At 40.7% G+C, this 12,715-nt stretch overlaps 1 protein-coding gene across 2 annotated transcripts in view; it reads left to right on the plus strand.

Annotated features, from left to right (window-relative positions):
- Positions 1-12,715, plus strand: part of HELZ (helicase with zinc finger) — a 158,724-nt gene that overhangs the window by 25,220 nt on the left and 120,789 nt on the right. For both annotated transcript variants that reach the window (XM_055326387.1, XM_055326397.1), the window contains exons 5-6: positions 1,566-1,793; positions 4,841-4,877. In XM_055326387.1, coding sequence (XP_055182362.1) covers positions 1,584-1,793; positions 4,841-4,877 — 247 coding nt within the window. In that variant the 5' untranslated portion in view covers positions 1,566-1,583. The remainder of the gene's footprint in view (positions 1-1,565; positions 1,794-4,840; positions 4,878-12,715) is intronic.

Genomic DNA, 12,715 nt, shown 5'->3' on the forward strand with positions numbered 1-12,715 from the left:
GGAGGAGCAGGAGAGTGAGTAAGGTAGGAGCAGGCATGAAAAGCAGTCTCCAGCTTGATGGAGCTGGTGACTAGAAGTCAGCAAGAGTGATCCTCGGAAGCAGGATTATGATTGTCAGGTCAGAGGATTTTAGGTCTTCTCTGCCCAGGCTTTGTGCTCTTGATAAGTGAGTGATCTAGCTGGGGAGAAGCTGTGATTGAATTCTCAGTACCTCTTCCTTGGGCTGCGGTAGTGGTCTCTTATTAATGGCAATGCCTGCCTCTCACCAGTTCTCCACAGGACTTCTAAACAAGAGATTCCTTCCTTTTTTAATTTTTTAATTTTAATTTTATTTTTTTAGGATTTTATTTATTTATTCATGAGAGACACAGAGAGAGAGGCAGAAACATAGGCAGAGGGAGAAGCAGGCTCCCCACGTCGAGCCTGATGTGGGATTCGATCCCAGAACTCCAGGATCCTGCCCTCAGCTGAAGGCAGATGCCTAACCACTGAGCCACCCAGGCGTCCATAATTTTATTTTTCGAGATTTATTTATTTGAGGGGAGGGCAGAGAAAGAGGGAGAGAGAGTCTTAAGCGGTCTCTGCACTGAGCGTGGAGCCTGATCTCATGATCCTGAGATCACAACCTAAGCAGAAACCCAAGAGTCGGATGCTTAACCAAATGTGTCACCCAGGTGCCCCAGATTCCTTCCTAATTTAAAATCTGTCATGGCTCATTGCCTGTGGAGTGAAGCTCTCACTTCTTGTGGCACATGAGGCCGTTCGTATCTCCTCCTCTTCCCCTGACACAGCTGGAATTGAAGTCACATAGTTTCTCCTCAGTGAGTTCACTTGAACTCTTCTCTCTCAAAAGCCCACATATGCTCTCCCTATCATCTCTGCATGGTGAACTTCTGTTCACCTTTTGAGGCCAGCTCATGCCTTTCGGCAGATGGAATAAGTCTTTGTAACTGTTCATTTGTGCTTTGCTGCTCTTGTTAGAATCGGAGTTTCTTGAAAGCAGTGATGCCATGCTCTGTCTTTGACTTTAGTGCTGCTAGCACAGGCCCCAGCCTCGGGAAATCTTTGTTGAATTATTAGGCAGTTCAAACTTGGATTTTAGCCAGTTTTTTATGTTGGTGGGAAAAAATCCTGCATGGCATAGATTTTGATTCTCTTGCAGTCACAGTCACTGAATTACAAGACTGAAATTGGGAAGTTTGGATATGAAACATTTCTGTACCTTTTGGTTTTTTAAAAAAGAAGCTTTCACTGTTTGTTGCACTCTGCCATATTCAAAGTCATGTTTCATTTATACATTTGCCTCATTTATACATTTGATGTGTTGTTTGTATGGTACTGACTTAGGGTTGACATTTTGCTTGGATCTTAGTAAGACTTCATAAACTATAAAAGAAAAACAGATTTTGTAGCATCAGTAGCCACTGCTCAGCTGCAACCTTGATCAGAAGTCTGGTTGAGAGTCACTATTCAGATAGATAATTAATCCAGCCGAGTAGGAATTAGGCTAGAGTTTAGTAAGATTTTAAAACCTTCTCTGATTTGTTCTTTCTTCCTGTCTTTAGGATTTTTGTCCCTGAGTCATGGAAGACAGAAGAGCTGAGAAGTCATGTGAACAAGCGTGTGAATCACTTAAGAGGCAGGACTATGAAATGACCCTCAAGCATTGCACAGAGGCCCTCCTTTCTCTTGGCCAGTACTCCATGGCCGATTTCACAGGGCCATGTCCACTGGAGATAGAAAGCATCAAAATTGAGAGTCTTCTTTACAGAATTGCCTCATTTTTGCAACTGGTGAGTAAATACTGTTGAAAACCCATTGCTGAACCATGTAAAATGGACTTTTTCATTGAGTGGGGACAGTTGTTGGTCATAATCACATAATTCTGGGCTGACGAGATGAGTGACGTGGTTAGTGGTTACTGAATATGTTTGATTGTAACAACTGTTTTTAAGCCTTTAAACTTGTACTAATATATAGCATTTTGGGTTAGTCATTAAGCAAATATTGAGTATATATTATGTGCTGGACACTGGCCTAGGTACTTGGTATACATTGGTGAAAAAGAAAAAGCTTCATGGTATTTTTTCTAGTAGGGGACAGACAATAAACAATTGGTCTTATACATAGGTAGACACTTTAGACTGTTAGAAAAAAAAGTCAGGGTAAGAGAGGTTGAAGATACTAGGGTTAAGGATGTGGTTGTAGTTTTGAATTGAGTGGTCAAGACTGACTTCACTGAACAGGTGATATGAAGGAGGTAAGGGAGTAAGCCATGTCAAAATCTAGAGGAAGAGCATTACAGGCAGTGGAAACAGTCAGTGCAAAGACCCTGAGGCAGAATCCTACCTGGCATGTTTGAGGCCAGTGTTCTGGCATGTTTGAGAAATAGCTAAGAGGCCAGTGTCCTGGGGGAGGATAATGGCTAGATCCTATGGCCCTCTAGGTCCCTGTAAGGACCTATTTTTCTTCTACTTAAGATGGGGAGCTCTTGTGGGATTTTGGGCAAAGGAGTGGCATGATCTGATTTGGCAGGAATTTTTTGGCTTTTGAGTTGAAAATAGGCTATAGAGGAGTAAGTATAGAGGCAGGGGACTAGTTTGGAGGCTATTGGAATAATCCAAGCCAGAGATAATAATGTCTCAGACAAAATGGTGGTAGTGGAGAGAGTGAGAAGTTGTTTGGTTCTGATTCTAAGTTGAAGGTAGAACTAACCAGTAAGATTTCCTAACACATGAACGCAGAGAGGAAGAAAGAGGGAGTAGTCACAGATTCCTTAGTTCAATATTGTTTTGTCTGAGCAATTGGAAAGTGGAGTTTCCTTTAACTGAGATGACAAGGCTGTGGATGGGGAGCAGGTTTTGTGGGGGAAGATCGGAGTTCAGTTTTGGACATACTCAGTCTGAGATGTCATTTAGATATCCATCTCGAGATGCTGAGTAAGAAGTCAGATATGCAGGTGTGCAGTTTGGAAGAGAGGTCTGGGTCAGAGATACTGACGTAAGAGTTGATGGCCCATAAGTGATATATCTGTAAAGTCTTGAGCCTGGGTCAGATCACCAAGGAAATGAGTGTACGTAGAGAAGAGGAAGGGACTGAGGACTTAGATTATGGCAATACAGTGTTAGGAGGCTGGGGAGAAGGGGAAGGACCAGAAGAGCAGCCTGGAGTAACCCTTGATGGAAGGGAAAGCCAAGGGAGGGCTGCGTATGGGCAGCTATGTGAGGAAAGTGGATCCAAGTGAAGGAGTGTTTAGCAGCGTCAGTTGCTGTGAATTGAGAAGTGACAGTTGTGAGTTGACTGGGATGTGACAGTGTATCTGAATGGGAATATGGAAATGTAGTGTGTGTCTACCTGGATACAGTACAGGTCATTGGAGACCTCCATGAGAACAGCTTCCATGGAGTGATAGGTGAACAACTGACTAAGGAGAGTCATGGGGGGCAGCCCTGGTGGCACAGTGGTTTGGCGCTGCCTGCAGCCTGGGGTGTGATCCTGGAGACCCGGGATCGAGTCCCACATCGGGCTCCCTGCATGGAGCCTGCTTCTCCCTCTGCCTGTGTCTCTGCCTCTCTCTCTCTGTGTCTATGAATAAATAAATAAAATCTTAAAAAATAAAATAAAACCTTAAAAAAAAAAAAGGAGAGTCATGGGGAAGGAATTGAAATTCACGAGTATAGACAGTTCTTGAGTTTTGTCCCAAAGAAGCACAAAAAAGTGGGAGTGGTAGCTGATGGGAGAAGTGAAGTCAAGAGAAGGATTTATTTTTTAAAGAGTTTACTTATTTATTCATGATAGACATAAGAGAGAGAGAAAGAGAGAGAGAGAGCCCACATTGGGCTCCCTGCATGGAGTCTGCTTCACCCTCTGCCTGTGTCTCTTCCTCTCTCTCTCTCTCTCTCTCTCTCTGTCTCTCATGAATAAATAAAATCTTTTTTTTTTTAATTTTTATTTATTATTATTTATGATAGTCACAGAGAGAGAAAGAGAGAGAGGCAGAGACACAGGCAGAGGGAGAAGCAGGCTCCATGCACCGGGAGCCCGACGTGGGATTCGATCCCGGGTCTCCAGGATCGCGCCCTGGGCCAAAGGCAGGCGCCAAACCGCTGCGCCACCCAGGGATCCCGAATAAATAAAATCTTAAGAAAAAAAGATTTTATTTATTTTGAGAGAGGGAGAACGAGCGAGAGAAAGCATGAGCTGGTGGAGGGGCAGAGGGAGAAGTAGACTCCCTGCTGAGCAGGGAGCCCGATGCGGGACTCAGACCCAGGACCCTAGGATCATGACCTGAGCTGAAGGCAGATGCTTAACTGACTGAGTCATCTAGGTGCTCCAAGAGAGGGATTTTTTATTTTTTTATTTTAATTTTTAAAGATTTTATTTATTTATGCATTAGAGACACACACAGAGAGAGGCAGAGACATAGGCAGAGAGAGAAGCAGGCTCCATGCAGGGAGCCCGACAGGTGGAAAGCCAAGTGTGCTGGGAAGCAGGTAGACATGGTGTGACAGTCCACAGAAATTCTTTTCTCAAGGTTTTGGTTTTCTCAGTGAAGTCGTTAGCTGAGGGCGATCATGAAGGAGGAGGTTCTGGTGATTTGGAGCTAGAGAAAGAAGTAGGAGCAAGTAAATGGACAGAGAAGTACATTGTAATGTTTATTTGTAGAGTACTATGTAATCCTCAGAGCATACATGAATTAGTTTTGCTCTGTGAATATTATATTTTAAGCATTAATAATTAAAGTTTGAAGCAAAGCTGAGCCTTTTTAAAAAATTTAATAAAATCTGTTTTAAGCAGCCCTTGAACTACTTACTTTTATCTTGTATTTTTTATTTTGCAGAAAAACTATGGGCAAGCTGATGAAGATTGTAGGCATGGTATGTTTAAAAATGGTATTGTTTTCTGTTTTGAAAATATTGGGTTATTTAAATTAGCAATGTTTGAGATTATGTTTTTTTATATGCTAATTTCAAGAGAGATTAAAAACTCTACCTTACTGTGGTGACTGGTAACTAATTTGGATGACAGCTTACCTGTCCTGATGAGTGTACACTTGAATATTGTTCCTAGTCACAGATGAGAACATTGATAGTGTCCTTTTCAAATTTGTGTGAATATTTTCAGTCAGTAAGAGCCAAATTTTAAGAATTGTAACACACAGTGATTAAATGTTAAGCTTGGAAGGATTGAAATGCTTGCCTGTCCCTCCTAAAATGTGTTTTCCTTTCAGTATAGATTTCCCTTAGAGAGGAAAGATTGTCTGGGGTGCTGCTTCGTGCTTTTTCCTGTTTTCTTTGGGCGAGAAATTAATTAAGAAGATTCTTGCTCCTTGGGTACTTATAGAATAGGAATCCTTTGCTTCATGATTGCTGCGAGTTCACTGGAATGAATCTAGGAGTGATTGGGTGAGGGGGTTCAGCGTGCATTCTCACACTTTTGGTGGGATCTTTGGCACAGCTCAGTGATTTAAATAATATAATGTTTCATTTATCCAGAATTTGGGAAAGGGGTGCTGAAGTGTTAAACAGAAGTTAACCTTGTTTATTACACCTTTGTATCAAAACTTTTAGAAGTATTAATGGTTTTTGTTGTAAACCTTACAAAACCGTCTTATTCCTGTGGCATAATGGACCTAATTTAACCATTCACTGAAGAATGTGAACCTCCTTAAATAAAATCTTTTCTATCTGTGGACATTTAAAATTACCAACAAGCCAAAATAAGAAAGTCAAATGATATAGGGGAATACGAAGAAGGGAATGGTTTCCCCTTTTTACCTCATCTGAAGAAGTCATTGTTGCTAGTTTGCTGTATCTTTGGTGCCTTTCTTTATGGTGACTAACACAGATGCTTATCATATGTAGATAGGGGTTTTCCTTTAAAAATTAAGAAGGGGGCAGCCTGGGTGGCTCAGCAGGTTAGCGCCGCCTGCAGCCCAGGGCGTGATCCTGGAGACCTGGGATCGAGTCCCACGTCGGGTTCCCTGCATGGAGCCTGCTTCTCCCTCTGCCTGTGTCTCTGCCCCTCTCTCTCTCTCTCTCTCTCTCTCTCTCCATGTCTTTCATGAATAAATAAATTTAAAAAAAATAAAAATTAAGAAGGATTTATGTGACTAACAGATTTCTTACATACCAACAGATCATGGATATCTTTCTAAGTTCCACCAGTTCCAATTACTGCTTAATATTCCATACTGTGTTTCATATTTACTTAAAAATTCTCCCATTGGGGGATCCCTGGATGGCTTGGCAGTTTAGTGCCTGCCTTCGGCCCAGGGCATGGTCCTGGAGTTTCGGGATTGATTCCCACATTGGGCTCCCTGCATGGAGCCTGCTTCTCCCTCTGCCTGTGTCTCTGCCTCTCTCTCTCTCTCTGTGAGTGTCTCTCATGAATAAATAAATAAAATCTTAAAAAAAAAATTCTCCCATTGATGGACATCAGGTGGTTATAGTTTTCCAGTTTGTCAATTATAATCCATCTTGTAATAAAAATTTATTCTTGGGGATCCCTGGGTGGCGCAGCGGTTTGGCGCCTGCCTTTGACCCATGGTGCAATCCTGGAGACCCGGGATCGAATCCCACGTCGGGCTCCCGGTGCATGGAGCCTGCTTCTCCCTCTGCCTATGTCTCTGCCCCTCTCTCTCTCTCTCTCTCTCTCTCTGTGTGACTATCATAAATAAATAAAAAAATTAAAAAAAATTTATTCTTAATGTTTGTTTCTGTAGTATAGTCTTAAAAGTTGGATGTCTAGGTGAAGGAGTTTTATTTAATTTTTAGAAATTACTTATTTTTAAAAGGTTTTATTTTATTTTTATTTATTTTTAAAAGATTTTATTTATTCGACACAGAGAGAGAGCTCAAGCAGGGGGAGCGGCAGAGGGAGAGGCTAGCCGCTGAGCAAGGAGCTCCATGGGACCCTGGGATCATGACCTGAGCCAGAGGCAGACACTTAACTAACTGAGCCACCCGGGCACCCCTGTTTTGTTTTCTTTCTTTTTTAAAAAACTTACTGATTTTTAGAGAGAGTAAGAGTGAGAGAGTGAGGGAGGGGCAAGGACAGGAAGAAGGAGAGAGAATCTTAAGCAGACCCCCTGCTGAGTGAAGAACTAGGCGTGGGCCAATCTTATCACCCTGAGATCACGACTTGAGCTGAAATGAAGAGTCGGACACTTAACTGACTGTGCCACCCAGGTGCCCATGGGTAAAGGAGTTTTAAAAATTGAATATCTGGTGGGATGCCTGGGTGGCTCAGCAGTTGAGCACCTGCCTTGGGCCCAAGGCACGATCCTAGAATCTGGGGATCAAGTCCCACATTGGGCTTCCTGGATGGAGCCTGCTTCTCCCTCTGCCTGTATCTCTGCCTCTCTCTCTCTCTCTGTCTCTCATGAATAAATAAATAAAATCTTAAAAAAAAAATTGGGTATCTGGGGCACCTGGCTGGCTCAGTGGTTGAGCGTCTGCCTTTGGCTCAGGTCGTGATTCCGGGGTCCTGGGATCAGGTCCCGCATCGGGCTCCCCGCAGCAAGCCTGCTTCTCCCTCTGTCTGTATCTTTGCTTCTCTCTCTCTTTGTCCCTCATGAATAAATGAAATCTTCAAAAAAATGGATATCTGGGTTAAAATTATATGCTTATAATTTTAATGGAACACTGTCAGATTTGTTTCCGATGCACACACTTCAGCAATACATGAGAATGCCTATGCTGTAATCTTAGTAGTACTGGAACCTGTCAGTCTTGACATTTTGCCAATCTCATGTGAGAGAAACAGATCCTCTTTGTTTAATTTTCACTCCCCTGAGTATTAGTGAGATTGGTACAGTTTTCTCATTTTGGAGACATACAAAGTCCCAGAAGGTTAAATGACTTTTGAAAAGTCACAGGAGAGTAAACGAGTAAACGAGTAAACGCTGCTAGTGAAGGAGCATATGGAAAGTGTTGCATTTTTCTTTTGTCTTACTTAGCATTTTAAAGTTAGATACTATTTTACAACTACTGAATTATTAAAGTAAATGTTTAACCAGGAAACTTTTGGAGGTGATGGATATGTTTATTAGCTATATCTTGCTGACAGTGACATGGGTGTATATATATATATGCAGACTTACCAAACTTATACATTGTGTGCTTTTTTTTTTTTTAATATACCAATTATACCTCTATAATGTTGGGGGAAAAAAGTTTAACCAACATCAGGATAAAGTTGTAATGCAATAAGTACACTCTTGTGTTAGTGGAGTGTGAGGGAGAATGTCGCTTGGTAATGCATTTATACCCTTTGACCCACTAATCTTATTTCTGGGATGCTATCCCAAGTAAATAATCCAAAAGAAGGAAGAAATTGTATGTGCAATGGTGTTCAATGCAGCGCTGTGTATAAAAGTGAAAAATCATTTAGCTTCCAGTATGGGAGGAGTTCTCTAATTAAATTCAGTGCATTCGGGATCCCTGGGTGGCACAGTAGTTTGGCGCCTGCCTTTGGCTCAGGGCGCGATCCTGGAGACCCGGGATCGAGTCCTATATCGGGCCCCGGTGCATGGTGCCTGCTTCTCCCTCTGCCTGTGTCTCTGCCTCTCTCTCTCTCTCTGTGACTATCATAAATAAATAAATTAAAAAAAATTAAAAATTCAGTGCATTCCTTGTTACCATTTATGTGATATGGAAGAACTTGGAAAATGCTTATTACCTGAGTGCAAAAGCAGTGTATATGAAGTTGTTTATTTGAAATAGATATTTGGTAATATTGGCTAAGTTTATATGTATGTGTTGCTAGTTGTAGGTTCTGTTCTTAGGTGAATTTTTTTTTTCTTTTCAACTTTTGGAAATGTTATATAAGATAAAATACCATGATTAGGCAGTGGGTTAGTAATACAAAGCAAGTCAAGAATTTCGGTCTGTTAATGATGACGCTGTTTTGTAATGCTGGAGAGCTGTGGAATAGCTCCTCTCCTACTGGCCCTAACCTTACGCTTCCCTTTTTTATACCATATTGTTTTGACGTCTGTTCCCTTACTGTCAGGCTGTCAGTTTGCATTCCTTGCAACTCTCAACATGTCTCATTGTAACTACCTTCCACCTCTTTTCCATTTGCTGCTTCTGACTTTCAGATTTCACTTTGTCGGCAGGGTTAGGAAATCTGACAGGCAATGTTTGTTACAGAATTAAAAAACATTAGTTGTTTTTTTGTAATGAAGAAGTTAAAATATTTTCCTGTAAGAAAATGGAAGTTTATTTATCTATTTTTTAAAGATTTTATTTATTTATTAGAGAGAGAGAGAGAGAGAGATCACAAGCAGGGGGGAAGGGCAGAGAGAGAAGCAGACTCCCCACTGAGCAGGGAGCCTGATGTGGGACTTGATCCTGGGACCCTGGGATCATGGCTCAAGCCAAAGGCAGATGCTCAACCAACTGGGCCACCCAGGTTCCTGGAAAATAGAAGTTTAATAAACATCCATATTCTCAAAACTTAGAGTGTAACATTATCATATTCCCCTTTTTTCTGAAATATTTGAAAACAATGACAGACATCATGTTATTTACCTCCTAAATACATTAGTACACATCTCCAAAAAATAAGGCCATAATTGTATAACAACAGTTTTATTATGAACCAAATAAGATTGACCGTGATTCCCTAATATTACCTAAAGTCCAGTCTATAATCAGATTTTTGGGGATCCCTGGGTGGCTCAGTGGTTTAGCACCTGCCTTTGGCCCAGGGCGCGATCCTGGAGTCCCAGGATAGAGTCCTACGTCGGGCTCCCGGCTTGGAGCCTGCTTCTCCCTCCTCCTGTGTCTCTGCCTCTCTCTCTCTCTCTATCATGAATGAATGAATGAATGAATGAATAAATAAATAAATAAATCTTTAAAAAAATATAATCAGATTTTTTGGTTATTCCCAAAATGTTTTTTATGGCTGATTTTTTTCAAGCCAGTAACTGATTAGAATAATAAAATTTAAAGTTGGAATTTTACTTCAAAAAGAGTGAATAGAATCTAAGTAAGGACTTGAGGGCATCTTAAAAATTAACTATATATAGGCTCTATGTTGATGGACCTTAGTTCTGAGTTTGGTGTTGTGTTGTAGATAGTGAGAGTTGTCACACTTGTGAACACTGGGTAAATGAGGTGGGCAAGTTTGTTTTCATTTCTGAACATAAGTTTAACTGGAATTAAAATTAAGACTTAAAAATACCAAAATAGAATGAGAAAAATGGCAAAAGTGAAATAAAAAGAAAATATCAACTAAAGGAGTATTATGCTACATGTAATACATAGATCAAACTCAATCATCATAAACATCAATGAATATTTTTCCCAAGGTGGCCAGATTTTTAAACCCTAGCTGAGAATGTCATTTTTTTTTAAGTAATATTTATACCTAGCGTGGAGCTCAAACTCAAAACTCTGAGATAAAAATTTGCATGCTCTACCAGTTGAGCCAGCCAGGTGACCGATCATTAATTTATTTTTAATTGATGTATGGCTGACACAGTGTTAGATTAGTTTCAGGTGTGTATAGCATAGTGCTTCAACAAGTCTATAGGTTATGTTGCTGTGTTTACAAGTATAGCCGTCATCTGTCACCATACAATGCTATTTTTTTTTTTACCATACAATACTATTACAGTTCCATTGACTATTCCCTATTTCCCTATGCTGTACCTTTCTTTCATCCTCCTGACTTACTCATTCCATAACTGGAAAGCTGTAGTATAGATCACTCCCTTATCACTCCCTTCACCTGTCGTCCCCTCCCCACCCCTCATCAGTCTGTGCTCTGTATTTATGGTTCTGTTTCTGTCTTTTAAATTTGTTTAGTTTTTTAAATTCCACATTTAAGTGAAATCATATGGTATTTATCTTTATCTGATTCATTTCACTTACTGATACTGTCTAGGTCTATCCATGTTGTCACAAATGGCAAGATCTCATTCTTTTTCATTGCTGACTAACATTCTATAGTGTGCATATATTTGTGTGGGCCTGCAGTGTACTGCATCTTCTTTTTTAAAAAAAGATGTTTAGGGCAGCCCCGGTGGCGCAGTGTTTTGGCGCTGCCTGCAGCCTGGAGTGTGATCCTGGAGACCCAGGATTGAGTCTTACGTTGGGCTCCCTGCATGGAGCCTGCTTCTCCCTCTGCCTGTGTCTCTGCCTCTCTCTCTCTATGAATAAATAAATAAAATCTTTAAAAAATATATTTTAAAAAATTATTTATTTTACAGTGTGCATGTGCATGAGCATTCAAAGGAGAATAGAGAGAGGGGCAGGAGAGAAAGAGGGAAAGAATCCTGACATGATCTCAATGACCCTGAAATCAGGACCTGAGCTGAAACCTAAGAGTCACTTAACTGAGTGAGCCACCCAGGAACCCCTGTACTGCATCTTCTTAATCTATTTATTCATCAGTGCACACTTGGGTTGCTTCTATATATTGGCTGTTGTAAACACTGCTGCAATAAACATAGAAGTGCATATATTTTTTTAAAATTAATGTTTTTGTTTTCGTTGGGTAAATAGCCAGTAATGGAATTACTGGATTGTATGGTATTTCTATTTTTAATTTTTTGAGGAACTTCCACACTGTTTCCCATAGTGGCTGCACCTAATTTGCATTTCTACCAATAGTGCAGAAGGATTCATTTTTCTCCACATCCTCACAACACTTATTATTTTTTTTCTTTTTGATTATAGGCATTCTGACAGGTATGAGGTGATATTTCATTGCAGTTTCGATTTGCATTTCCTGATAGTGATGTTTAACATCTTTTCATGTATCTATTGCCCATCTTTATGTCTTCTTTGGTAGAATGCCTATTCAGGTCCTTTGCCCATTTTTTAATCAGGTTGTTTATTTTCTTGGTGTTGAGTTGTATAAGTTCTTTTTATATTTTGGGTGTCAACCCCTTTTTGGATGTATTATATGCAAATATGTTTTGCCATTCAGCAGGTTGCCTTTTCATTTTGTTGATGGTTTCCCTTGCTGTTCAAAAGCTTTTTATTTTGGTGTAGTCCTAGTAGTTTATTTTTGCTTTTGTTTCCCTTGCCTGAGGAGACATATCTAGAAAAATGCTGCTGAGGCTGATGTCAAAGAGATTACTGCCTTTGTTTTCTTCCAAGAGTTTTATGGTTTCAGGTCTTACTTTTAGGTATTTAATCCATTTTGAGCTTATTTTTGCGTATAGTGTGTGAAAGTGGTCCAGTTTCATCCTTTTTTTTAAAAGATTTTATTTATTTATTTGAAACAGAATAAGAGTGCACACAAGTAGGGGGTGCAGCAGGGAGAGGGAGAAGCCGACTCCCTGCTGAGCAGGGAGCCCCACGTGAGGCTCAATCCCAGAACTCACCGAGCCACCCACGCACCCCTAGTTTTGGAAAAATACCTTTAAAAAAAAAAAAAGAGGGAAAGAAAAGCTAAGCCTAATCAAGGTATTTTTCCAAAATTTTCAATCTATGACAAAGGAGGGAAGAATATACAATGGGGAAAAAGTCTCTTCAACAAATGGTGCTGGGAAAACTGGAGAACTGCATGCAAAAGAATGAAACTCGAGGTGCCTGGGTGACTCAGTTCGTTAAATATCTGCCTTTGGCTCAGGTCATGATCCCAGGGTCCTGGGATGGAGGCCTACATAGGGCTCTCTGCTCAGCCGGGAGTCAACTTCTCCCTCTCCTTGCAGCGCCCCCTACTTGTGTGCTCATGACCGGAGCCAAAACCAAGA

Source organism: Nyctereutes procyonoides, unplaced genomic scaffold (genome assembly GCF_905146905.1).
Source record: "Nyctereutes procyonoides isolate TBG_1078 unplaced genomic scaffold, NYPRO_anot_genome, whole genome shotgun sequence".
Taxonomy (NCBI): domain Eukaryota; kingdom Metazoa; phylum Chordata; class Mammalia; order Carnivora; family Canidae; genus Nyctereutes; species Nyctereutes procyonoides.